At 42.7% G+C, this 13,330-nt stretch overlaps 1 protein-coding gene across 1 annotated transcript; it reads left to right on the forward strand.

The window, feature by feature from the left end:
* Positions 1 to 657: 657 nt before the first annotated feature.
* Positions 658 to 10,089, forward strand: ubald2 (UBA-like domain containing 2; the record flags this gene model as incomplete). The annotated part of the gene is made up of 3 exons (XM_079252609.1): positions 658 to 777; positions 6,248 to 6,301; positions 9,736 to 10,089. 3 exons carry the CDS (start codon positions 658 to 660, stop codon positions 10,087 to 10,089), a joined length of 528 nt encoding a protein of 175 aa, XP_079108735.1.
* Between the last annotated feature and the right edge of the window lie 3,241 nt (positions 10,090 to 13,330).

Below are 13,330 nucleotides of genomic sequence, written 5' to 3' on the forward strand. Positions count from 1 at the left end.
CTTAATTTCATTTTTTAAATATTTAAGTTATGTGACAGATATGACATATATTTATATATTGCTTAATACTTTTATTTCTGTTTCAGTGAATGCTTGTCATACTTTTTATTTATCATTATTGAATTTAATCAATACTTTCCTTGATCTAAAATGAAGAAAATATCATTAAATTCCGTTTTTAAGAATTAAAATAGTAATTATGTGCAATGTTTACCTGCTACAGGAAACAGCCAATCAGCTCTATGAATTCACGCTATAAACAAATCAAACACATTACGTCAACATAGCAAAAACGAATACAAGCGCGTGTTTGCATATCGGGACAACCACGGAGGGTGGGGTACTTATTTTCCTTCCAATTCTCTTCGACTCCACCCACCAACATTGCTCCTATATATCAAAGCGAACACACAATCATTTTAAACACTAGCCAATCAGCGCTTCCCTACTACGGTCTGGCTGTGGTTCTGACCAATCAGCTGCGCGCTCCTCTTTGTTGTTGGTGATGACATGAAAATATTGTTGTTGCTGCTGAAGGCTGCGGCAGGACGCGGACAGGGAGGCAGCGATCACCAAGCTTTCGCTGCGGTCGACTCGACAGGTTCTTTTACCTTTGTTTTATTTCCCTCCCCTGCTTTAACGCAGCTCCGCGTCGCCATGTCGGTGAATATGGATGAACTCCGGCACCAAGTGATGATTAACCAGTTTGTTTTGACGGCAGGCTGCGCCGCCGATCAGGCGAAGCAGCTCCTACAAGCGGCCCACTGGCAGTTTGAGGTGAGTGTGATTTATTCACATCCCGCTTTCTCTTTTCTGGTCCATATTTGACCTGAACACGAGCTGTCGGGTGGTTATCAGGAGTTCATGTTGATGTTTGTGTGGAGCGTGTCGGCCCTGCGACCACGCGCTCCCGGGGCTAATGTTAGCGCAGCTAGCCGCACTGAGGACGTGGTGCTCCGCTCAATGGCCGCTTTGTTTACATTCTCATCAGGGCTCCACCGTGTCACTGCAGAGCTAATTGTTGTTAGCAGGATAATCCAGGAAATGCTAAAGAAAGGCCGGAATGGATCCTGAACAGTTTACCAGTGTCTATCACTTCTCAGTAAAGCTTTAGGACAGCTACACTCAGCTTCTTACAAACAACTTGCTTCTGATATTGTTGTATTCTTCTAAACAATTTGACTCTGAGTTATGCTGTGCAATCACGATTGTTAATTAAATGTGTATGCCCATGGACGTACTGTACTTTTCTGGTTAATGTATTTTATTTCGCTTGTACAAAAGCGAAATAAAATAAAAGCAGATTGAGTTGGATCTTCCTTATATGGGCTATTGGCTTTCATTATGTTTTATGTTTGTCTGTAAAGCGTCTTGAGTTGGCATTGCCGTGATTTGACGCTATATAAATAAAGCTGAATTGAATTGTACCGAGGGTTGGGTTTATAGGGACCATTAGACATCTTTTGTCTTGTCAAACTAAGGATTGTATTGTTATCTGTATCTGTCTCGAAAACGAGTTGTATCATCATCTCAATAAATTACAAATGAACTGTTGTTGACAACAGTTTGGCTTCATTTACATCTGATAACATGTTCCTCTTTCTCATCACACTGATCTTTATTTACTGGTTTAACGCGTTAAAACCAACCAAACCAGCAGAGATGATCCTGAAACAAGCACTAATAAGTTAGGTTGAGTGGGAGCTTCCCCCAGCAGCGCATAAAGAGGTCAGAGTCTCTGGGCTCGGTGCGCCGACATTGATCCAAGTCTTGTCCAGTTAAATATAGACTGATTAAGATGCATTATCCTTCCAGCTGTTCTCCGATCCGTAAAGTCAAGAGAGCCTGAACCTGCGGGGGAATCAACTTTCAGACAGGTTTTTTTTCTTAGACTGTAAACAAACTTTACTCATGACATGTGCCTGTGGCTGCATGTCAACTTTCCCCACAACAAACCCACTGAGGAAACTTTTATCCCACTAAGTTGCTGGTAATATTCAATAAAATCAAATAAAAGAATAATTTCCTGAGCGATAAATTGATTCCCATTCTTCTGAAAGAGTCTCCTGGATGGGAAATAACCAGATACTGAACCCTTTTCATCCAGATGGTTGCTAGATTTCTAATCTGGGAAGTGGATACAAACACAGCTGTTCCAGGACGAACTCCTCCTTACCAGCTGACACACCTGAAGGATGTTTGACATCCAGCCTGAGCTTCCAGATGGTTCCGTCAGACCACAGCTCCCGGATCAGCTCCTCTGTTCTGGACTTTGTTTCCAGTTTGGAGGCTCTGACTGGTTTGTTGTATCTCGGAGCATAAAGACACCTGGATGACATCACAGGTGTTCAGAGACAGACCGGTTGGTTAAAATGTAACGGCAGAGTTAGCAGCGGCGCGGTTGTCCTCCTCCTGACATCATCAGAACCGAACCGGGCTCAGAACAACACAGCAGCCATGTTGTGTAAAGATCAGTGATGATGATGTTGTTTATATTTATTTCTTAGAATCGTATAAATCAAGTTTTTATATGAGGTGTTATTTGGCCCAAAATGTAATCTTTCTTCTTTTTTTTTTTTTAACCATTTAGCATCCATACCATGTGATTCGTCACATGATTATACATCTGGTCTCCACTGGCGGGTCGGGTTGGGAAGGGAACCCAGAAATCCAGCCCAACTCGTCCTACTTTTCTGAGATTCGTTTGTTTGGGTATTGTTCTGACTGATCTGACCCAAAAGGGGCGGGGCTTAACACGCTGCAAGCTTTGGTTCGTTAAAAACCATCCATTTCTGTGTGAGTTGTAATAAAAGCAAATCAGGAATTTCTCTGATTTTCTGTGTGTTGATTAAATGTCCGTTTATAACAGTGGTACGAAGCTCCGTTCTGTGGACACGCGAGGTCCAGACAGAAGTTGATGAAGGACGGCGTCACGCTGCGTCACGCCGTTACGTAGCAGAGGCATTTGTCGCGATCCTGCTAATATTCTACTTCTCAGGGACGGTTACAGCCGGCTGTAGGAACGCAACACCACCAGGCTTTAGTGTTTGTTTTTTCTGGTATCTATCAGGGCAGATACCAGAAATGGTTTTTTTTTATCGGGTTTTGAACAAAGTTTTTACCATAAAATGATGCAAAATGTCTCAGAAACTTGTATGTCTTTGGAGAAGGTTGTTTTTTAGGACTAAAGTTGTTTTCATCAGTTAAAGCCAAACTGTGGGTTCTTCAGGTATCTGGGAGGAGAATAAAAACATTTCTGGTTACCAGTGCAGGCAGATGGACGTGTTCAACGTATCTGCTGTTTATACAGAGACTAACAAGACTGTAAAAAGTAAAGATTATTATTGGTGTCAGGTCTGCAGCAGCTTCCTGTCTGTCAGTCTTTCTCATGAAGCAGAAGCTGCTGTTTGAAGACGTCGCCTGCGGATCTGGAGTCCAGAAAATGACGTTTTTAACAGCTTAAGCTGGAAAATGTTGGATGTTTCTGCTTCAGTTTGTCCCAGTTAGTTACATTCACTGCAGGAGGAACTTCCTTCCTTCTCTGTAGGGGTACATTGTGTTTTTATGAAGGTCGGGTTTGTCGCTGCGGCGTCGCCGTCCACTCGGCTGTGGGAGACGAGGGACGACCACATCAGACCCAACCTGACAAATAAACTAAGTGGAAACAAAGAGCTGTGTGGCCTCATTGCACAACAGCTTCACGCCTCCACGTGTGTCAAGTTGGACGGCCGACATTCCTGTGCAGCCGCTGCTGTTGTCAAACAACCCAGTGGTGGGGGAGGGGGGAGGCTGGGAGCGTAAGGAGGGGGAGGAAACCTGCATTCATTCATTCTTTCAGAGCAGAAAACAAAAGGCTGCAGACAGGCTCATCCTCCATGTCTGAATCAACAAACACTCCGCTGTCCCACGGCTTTTTCTGACAGTCAACTCACCACAAACACACCGCCATGCAGTGTTATTTAGACAGTTAACTAAACTATTCATCTGGTCTCCAACCACTTTTACACTCTATTTATCAGAAACGACAGTCAGGAAACGGTGAAAGTTCATTCGTAGCAGCTGCTGATCAACACCCTGATCAGTCGCCATGTTTATACGACGTTTCAGACCTGAACTGTTTACGCTGAAAGTCGTCTGTGCATCACGTGAAGCTCTGCCCGACGCTGGACGCCTGTTAGCGTCGCCTCGGTTTTAACAAGGAAACATGTTTATAAACATCTGCTGAAGAGTGAAAACAGATGTTTTTAATGAGAAGAGATCTGGGCCCAACAGGGAACCCTGAGGCGGTCCACAAGTCTTAGACGTTACAGGTCAAAGTCATGACCGTCCACAGATGGCTCGTAGGGAAGGGCTGCTGTTTGGCGGCTGAAGGCCCGTTTCTGTTTCAGTTTCGTCTGTTATGGTCGTAATGTGGTCTGTTTTCAAGAAGCTTAGCTCAGGAAGTTACGGAGGTGGTGTAGGGTTGTGTAGCTGACACACAATCAGAGAAAGGAACAAACCAGAGAAGAAGAGGAACAGGAAGAAGGCAGCACAGAAACCGCCAAATAAAACACACACAGCAGAGAACAGCACAAAATGTAGTTTTCTTCTTCTGGTGTGTGATGGTTGTAAACAACTTTATATCGGGGGGTTACGGCTACGCCCTGCGATGGACTGGCGACCTGTCCAGGGTGTACCCCGCCTCCTGCCCAAAGCTTACTGGGATAGACTCCAGCTTCCCCGCGACCCTTCATCGGAGCAAGCGGTTCGGATAATGAATGAATGATTGCTTGGAAGTGTAACTCAGCACTGCCCTCTAGTGGATGAACTGACCCAACTGGCAACGAAAAAGTATGATGCATGATAACATTTACAACAGAAGTCCACATTTACGTTCGTAAGGGAGCAAAAAAAAGCTCTGTAGGTTGACAAAGCTGGAAAACTGGGAAAATGTCCTTTGTAAGGGAAAAGTGAAGCGAAATTCCTCAGCAGCCGAGTGGAGAAGCTGGACTTGCTGCTGCAGGAGAAGCTTCCAGACTGTAAAATGACTCGTTTACCTGCGCGATGTGCTGGAGCTTGTCAGTTTTACGATGTTGTGATCATTGGAATGACTTTCCCGCCGGCGTTTCCCGTCTGCGAGGTGAATACGATGACGTCAGAGTCTCAGGAATGTTCCCTGGAGAGCTGCTGGGTGTGCCGACTGGCCTTGGCCTTGTTTACAACGGAGAGGAACAATACAAGAAGCCGGCTCTGAAAGCTGCTGTTTACGTTGAGAAGATCTGGATTTCTGTCAGAACGTGAGGAAAAGTCCGACTGAAGGACGAGTTACGTTTCTGATGGACGGAGACGCCGAGACAGAAAAACTTCATATTTCTGTGTTTATCAGGAAAGTTGATCCAGTTTTCAGCCAAACTTTGTCACTGTTGTTTCTGACAGTTCCTGAACACATCACAGGTTATCAGCAGCTTCAGATTGTTTTTCACACTTTATTATTCTGAGATAAACAAGTTATTTTTCCCTCTGTCCTTTTATTTCTACGTATAACTTTTAATCGTATTAATTTATTTTAGATTATTTTCACGATTTAATATTAAATGAACATTATTTTGTTCTTGTCTTTTTTATCTAATTTCCCAGTTTTTTTTTTTCATTGACATTTCTTAAATTTTATTTATGAAATTGTATTTTTTTATTCCTGTTTTTAATCAACTTCTTACAATTTAATTGAAAAGAAATCTATTTAAACTCCTTTACGAGATGTCATTCAAGTAATTATAGTGGAAAAATTTAAACAAAAAAAGGAGAAAAATCCAAAAAGTTATATAAAAACATTTTTTTAATGATCTAGAAATGTTTTGACTTTTTTTTTTTAAGTGTTTATTATTTTATTAAATATATATTAAATTCTCCATCCAGAGTTTTAACAACAGATTGAAGGCTGAGACCATCGTAGAAAAGTCAAACATGATTTCTGTCCTGCTGGAAAAACAAATATTTTAGTGAATGACTCAGTTTAATAAAGTTTGTAATAAATGAAGAAATTTGTCCAGTTTCTGCTGCATTCTGAAGTTTTCTGTCGATGTCATGAATAATGATGAAAAGGGTTGAAGGTCATGTGACCTGCGTGGTGATGATGATGCATGTTTTCCTACGGCGTTTGGAGGAAAACCAGAATATGATGATTATTATGGATCTATGTATTTTCCTGCAACATATCATCCTGGTTTAAAGGATGCGAACATTAACCATCTTCCGTCTCTGCCTGCAGACGGCGCTGAGCTCCTTCTTCCAGGAGGCCAACATCCCCAGTCACCACCAGATGGTAAGTCCACCTCCTCATTCTGAGGTTCAGACTGTAGATCAGGGATCAGCAACCCGGGTCCTGGAGGTATCAGATGTTTCACTGCGGGAACACCTGATTTATACAAACAAAGCTTGTTTTGGATATTAAAATGTTTATATGGTAATCCTCTGATCAGGAACGGTTTCCTAGGTGTTGCAAATCTGCTACAAACTGGTTTAATTATCTGAAACATTTCCATTATTCACTAGTATTTACATAGCAGTAAATAAATTCAGGCGTTACATGTTAAAAAGGAGCTTAAATTCTTCTTTGTGCCTTTTTAAACGACAAGAGAAAATGACTCAGTAATGTTTATTATGATCAACTGAAGCTGATCAGGATATAACAACAGACGGATGTTAAATATGGAAAGTCTGAAATTTACTGTGGAGAAGCGTGGTCCAGATGTCGGTGAATGAAACACACATTTCCTGTTAAAGACGTAAAAAAATGGCGAACTGGATGTAGTTGGAAGGAGGCTGAGACGCTCCTGGACGTCGGCGCAGGAAACGTGAAACTGCTGGAGGGAACGGAACTCCGGTGTTCATTATGTGATCCCGACCGGGCTGCATGCCGGCGATCTGATAGCCGCTACGGAGGAACAGCGTGCTGGACATGTGGACCGCAGCGTGAAACAAATAGCCATTCAAAAACTTATTATTGTAGAATTAAAAAAGCCAAAAGGATCTTTTTCTGAGGAACAGCTGGGAGAAGTGACGCGATGCTCAGCATTTCCAGACTGTTGTGCAGATGGTCTGAATCCAGTTTACAGACCTTTAACCCTTAAAACGCCAGCAGATCACAGAGCGCCATCTTTTCCATCATCACCAGTGTCTCAGTACGATAGTGTGGAACTCTGATGGTCATGTGACCCTCCAGCTGATCTACGGAGGTTTTCCAGCGTTTCTATCCGTCCAGGAGGTTTACAATCCAGACACAACATGTAGTGTTTATTCAGAGACTCTACATGGTAAATGATCCATGATAACACCATTATTTATCACATCTTCATCACCATCACTGCTATGCTGCTAAGAGATCTCACAGAGGATGATGAAGTCACTTCCTGTCAGACTTTCCACCAATCAGAGAGCTTAAACTGACGGTAACGTCCAATCAGGAGCAGCCAAAGATCAACAAGTGATGAGAAAAGCAGAGAAATAACAATCCGTTATATCTGGAATAAAGCCAAGCAAACGTTTGTGAATCAGGGAAAGACGGACTTGCTTCCTCTGTAAACATGGCCGACATCAGCGTGAGATGGTCTCATTAATGTGGAAACCATCTGTCTGCCCATTCACTTCCACTCACACAGAGATAGCTGGCAAGAGAGACGATGTATCACTCTGAAACATTTCCAGCTGATTAAACTGTGAATCAGAAACTTTAGCTGGATGAGATTTAGTTTCATCGAGTCCAACTTTTCACTCGGACTTGTACAGTTAAACGTCACCTATGTTCCGCCACATCAGAGCGTGCTTTGACGGTGTGAAGCGTCAGAACCTGCTGCAGAACCGGTTCTCCATCCGTTTGCTGAACACTCATTGTGCAACAATATGAAAGTCCCTGATAAACATCTGGTGTGTTTGACTTACACCACATCTGTTCTGCTTTTGTTCTTTCTAAACCTCTGATTTCAGGTATTTATAAGTTAAGAGCTGTGAAAGCCGTCATTTGAAAACTGGGTTCAGGTTAAAGAGCAACAGACTGCAGGCAGCAACGTTCCACAGCAGATGCATGTTATTCAGTGATTATAACCTGCTGAATGGTGAAGGAGAAGAGGTTTATTTAAGCAGTCAGACTTTTTCACCTGGTATGATTCTGCAGAAACTTCCAGTAGCACCAAAGAACTGAAGCCGTCGCTTAGAGCGAGGCGACCGTTTTGTTTTTTTAAACCTTGCCTGTTCCCGGGTTTTAAAGGACCAAATGTAGCTTAAACTCTGGTTTTTCTGCATTGTCACCAGTGGCCACTAGAGGGCGACTCACACCGCTTCTGTATGTAGAAATGTGAGAAAAAAATTCCTCATTTGATTCACATTTTATATATTAAATAATTTATAATAACAGTGATAATGTTTTTTACTTATAGAGCATAAGGCTGCCATATTTTTTATGCCAGGGGGAATGTACATGTGGTGGTGGGGGGGGGCGGGCGTTAGGGGCCTTTTTATTTATACCACATATTAAACATTTCTATTAAAACAAATTTGTTTTGCGATTTGGTTTATTTTAAGGTATAAAAACCTAAAACTGATAAGAGTTTTGTTTTGGTCTAACTAAACGCTGAGGGCTGTCTCCGTCTGTGGTGTGCTAAGCTAATAGCTAAGCTAAACAGTAGTCTGTGATGTGTAGTTCCCTGAATGATCTGACTCCAAGAACAAGTTCTTGGTACTGAATGAGATGCGTTGACTCAATCAGGGATCTTAAGAAGAGGCGGGACATCATTTTGATGCAGCCAATCACAAGTGAGGAAGAAATCAGATCATACCATTACGTGAAAGAAGGGAGGAGGGCGGACTTTCAGAAGACAGGGGGAGTAGTGGGACGGAGGGAGATGGAATTAAATACATTTATGTCTGGAAAACATGGAGAAATGAGTGATGAGGTGTTGGGGAATAAAAATATGCATATATTTCAAATAACCTGTCATATATAGGAAATTGATCCTAATTAATTTAAATTGCTTGTTGTGGTTCTTTGTTCAGTTCATTAAAATGTTTTATAAAAATATTTAAAAAATGCATAAAATAAACACTACATGAAAATTTAAACCAGTTATAGATGTTAAATTAGGCTAAAACAGGATGAAGAACCATTTGGTAGCTGAAAGAGTCAAATCTTTAAAAAAAAAAAAACCCCCGAATCTTTAAAAAGAACCGAATCTTTAAAAAGAACCGAATTTTTAAGAAGAACTGAATTTTTAAAAAGAACCGAATCTTTAAAAAGAACTGAATTTTTAAATAGAACCGAATCTTTAAAAAGAATTGAATTTTTAAAAAGAATCGAATCTTTAAAAAGAACTGAATAAAAAGAACCGAATCTTTAAGAAGAACTGAATTTCATTGCATGCAGCTGCAGTTTCATGAGAACATTAAAACATGGCGTCTTTTTACAAGAAGTTGTTTTATAATATGAGGCCCCCTCCCTTTCCAATTCTGGCTGCTACCTGACACGTGTGTGTGTGTGTGTGTGTGTGTGTGTGTGTGTGTGTGTGTGTGTGTGTGTGTGTTGGGTGGGTTTTTTTTAACTGGATGGATGTCTGATCTGATCAAACCATCGAGTGGATCCTTTAGTGTGTGTGTTGTTGTTTTCTTGTGTGTGTGTGTGTGTGTGTGTGTGTGTTGCGGTAACTTTGCCGCATCATGTCAACCGCTGGTTCTGCCGACACCTGACAGCTTGTCTTCGTCCCACAGATGTGCACCCCCAGAAACACCCCCGCCACGCCACCCAACTTTCCTGACGCCATCACCATGTTCTCCAAGCTTCGGGCGTCTGAGTGTGGCCCCGGTGCGGGCAGCGGCCCCTCCCAGGTTTCCATGGCCTGCTCCCCGCCGCCCTCCTCCTCCTCGTCAGGCTTCAGCTCCTTCTGGGCCTCCTCGCCCCCCAGCCACCAGCCGGCCTGGCTGCCCCCGTCATCACCCACAGGCCACCACATGCACCACCACTACCACCACCACATGCAGCACACTCCCATGTGGCCCCCCGTGTCTCAGCCCAGTGGCTCCCAGCAGCCCCCCGTCGTGTCGGCGCTCCATGGTCAGAGATGAGACCAGAGGCTGAGCTGCAGTCAAAGGGGGGCGGGGGGTCAGCTGGATTAACCGTCAGATCTGTGAGGGGGTGGGGATAAAGACTGCTGTTTTCCAGTCGGAGGACAAACGACTCGACATCTTCCTCAGCAGTCTTGAACGGTGAGGAAGAACCCGCCGGGTCTCTGACGACTCTGAGCCCAAAAACTGTTAGAGGGCCACGTTGATGCAACCAGGACCCAACAGAGCACTTACTGAGGATCGGAGCCATGTGATCTGTTGATGCGCTTCGTCATCAGTCTCTGTTATTTCTATGTTTTATTTGTTTTTTCTAGACATTTCTCCTTTGATAGAGTTGAAATAATCAGTGAGTCAGCAATAACCAGCAGAGGGAGTGAGGAAGAGGAGCCTGGGAGAACAGTGGATCCGAGGTGTTTGGAGCTTTACAGCCATAAGTAAACCCCGAGTCCTGGAAACATCTGGATGGAAAGCGTTCTGCTTCCTGCTGCCTTTCATCCTGCAAACAAAGATGGCAGCAGCCAAAGTTTCTTTTTATAAAAAAGGAGTACATTTCTGAATTCCAGCATCAAATGCTGCATTTAACCAGTTAACCCCTGATGGACGCTTATCTCCTTTCAGGTCATTCTTATCTGTTTTTGGCCTCCATGATGGATTTTTCCCCCCATAAATGATATTTCTGTTAAAAATATTTGAAATTCCAACTTTTTTTCCTCAAAGATCAACTGGATAATTTGTGTTTCAACTCATCAGAGGACAAAAAGTTCTGAAAACATGAGACGGACAGTTTTCATTTCAGTCAGCTTCACTCCTGACCAAAAGTAGCAAGTATGTTGTTGTTTCAACCCTTTGATCACACAGTGACACTTTTGTGCTAAAAAAGATTATTTTGATAATTAAAATTAAATTTCCTCCCCTATAAAGTATAGTATAGTGAAAGTGACTAATTTTACTTTTTGTTTAAATAAAAACACTGACACTGACCAAACGGCACCTAAAGGGTTCAAATAAAAGGGAAAGTCAATATTTAGTATTTTTGAGTGAAATTTATTTGAAAACGATAAAACAAAGTATGAAAATTTATGTTTTCACAGCCATGTTTGGGAACAAACCTTTTTATTCTCTAATGACCTGAAAGGCAGTAAATTATTTATCTGACAAAAAGAATAAATATTGATTCCAGTTTTGCAGTATAATTTCAAACTGAACTTTTTAAAACTCTGTAATTACAAAAAGAAAATCATTATCTTTTGTTTTAGTACATAAAGTAGCATCATGTGATCAAACTGGCATTTAAATGGTTAAAATGATTGAAATAATCACGTCTGGAATTTCTATTAGGACTGAAGTTGATTGAACTGTGAGAAAAAGCAGAAAACAGCGAATCTTTAAGGTTTTTCTGCAGTTTTTGGACATTTTTTCTGGGCTGGGCTGGTGGGAAACTAAAGCGACCCTGGTGGGATTGACAGAATCAACTATGCAACCGCGTGCGACTCACGACACACCACAGAAGAAGAGACGGGGTTTAAATCCACTAAAACAATGCGTGAATAACTGATTCAGTTAAAGCCCTAAAATGACCCCAACATCACACACAATGCGTGTGTGATGTTGGGGTCATTTTAGGGCTTTAACTGAATCATTTTGTGGCAAATCTTTTCCTGAGCAGGAGATGTGGTCGTTCTCCATCCAGATGTTTGGAGGAATCGTTTCGACCCATTTTTTAGGTAAAATCAGTTTGATTTGAAGCTCCCACGGCGACCAGTGAGGCGATCATGTGAGGACGGACAGCGGTCATGTTTCTGAGGGGAGAACGGTGGAAATACAACTTTCTGTTGGCGCTCGAGGCAAAACGAATGCGATCTGATGTGGGAGAGCGGCTACGGAAGCCGCGGCGCCCTGGTCTGCAGGAGCTTCTGAGGCCGGCTCGGTGATGCGATAAGCCACGCCTACCTCCGCGCGCCCTGACGGACGAGGCCTCGGATGCTCTGAATGTAACTTTGCTGCAGACACGGAGGCGGCGCGGAGATTTGGGGTCGCCGTCAGGAGCGGGATGTTCTGTTTCACAAAGACAATCAGCTATTTCAGGGTCAGAGTTTGTCGTTGCCGTGGCAACCGGGGAGTTTAAACCGTCAGGCTTTGGGTTCAGATCTGAGTAAATTGAAAGAAAAACATGGCGTTTAAAGGAGCATTCCTGTGTTTTAGGAGGCTTAACGGGATGTTTGGTATCCTGAGCCGTTCGGGGTTTATTTCCACGACTCCGTCACACTACACACAAACAGCTGCTTTTCACTCTCATGATGATGCTCCAGGTTTTATTTGTCTCCATGAACTTTCAGTGGACTGAATCCTCCTGCAGCCGGTGCAGGTGAACCGTCGTCTGTCTGGTTTGCAGGTAAAAGCAGAAGAAAACCGGTTTGGTCCTTTAAAGGTCTGAAATGGACTCAGATGAGTGTTTTATGATGGAAACTGCAGAGATCTGGACCTTTAAACCAGACTGACGGTGGATTTGTTTGGTTTTTTTTCTGTCTGAACTGTAGACAAGTTGAGAGGAATGACCTCTGACCTCCTGGCGGGTTTGTTGTGGTGTTGAACGGCAGCCTGGTTTTTGTGTTTTTTATCTGCAGGATGCTGAATGTGTCGGTCTCCACTTCATGCTTTGAACTGTAAGCTCCAGCTGACGCGTCACAACCACAATGACAAGTTTACAAACTGGGCAAACGTACCTCCTACTCCAGTCTTTTTGTTTCTGTTGGACTTCTGTCTCTCAGATCCTCTGAAATTCACTTTAATCCACCAACAGATCTTCTAGAGAGTTCTCTAAAAACCTTTGTGTTCATTTCCTCTGTTTAAATTTGTATTTATATGTTTAATAAAATGAGTTACGACCTGCTGTTGTGCTTGTTTTCACTGTAAAGACTTCGGGGATGAACTTCTGCAAAGCTGCTTGTTGGCGAGGATGAGGAGTGAGGAAGGATGTAGTCGGGGAGGAAGAGTGAGAAAAGTGAGTTTGTTTCTCATCAGTTTAAAGTGAGAAACCGATGTGTGATGAGGAGTAGCTTAACATGCAGAATGACCACAGAGCTCATTACAGAATCGAATGTGAAAGGAGTGAAACTCCTAAATACAGGGTGATGGAACATTTTAAATGTGTAGAAACAGCTTTACGTACGATCCCTAGAATGCCCCCCTAGAGCTGAATTGATTGAAAACATCCAGCTGTTGTACATGGTGTTAGAAAAGC

Source organism: Telmatherina bonti (genome assembly GCF_933228915.1).
Source record: "Telmatherina bonti genome assembly, chromosome: 14".
In the NCBI taxonomy this organism is placed as follows: Eukaryota; Metazoa; Chordata; class Actinopteri; order Atheriniformes; family Telmatherinidae; genus Telmatherina; species Telmatherina bonti.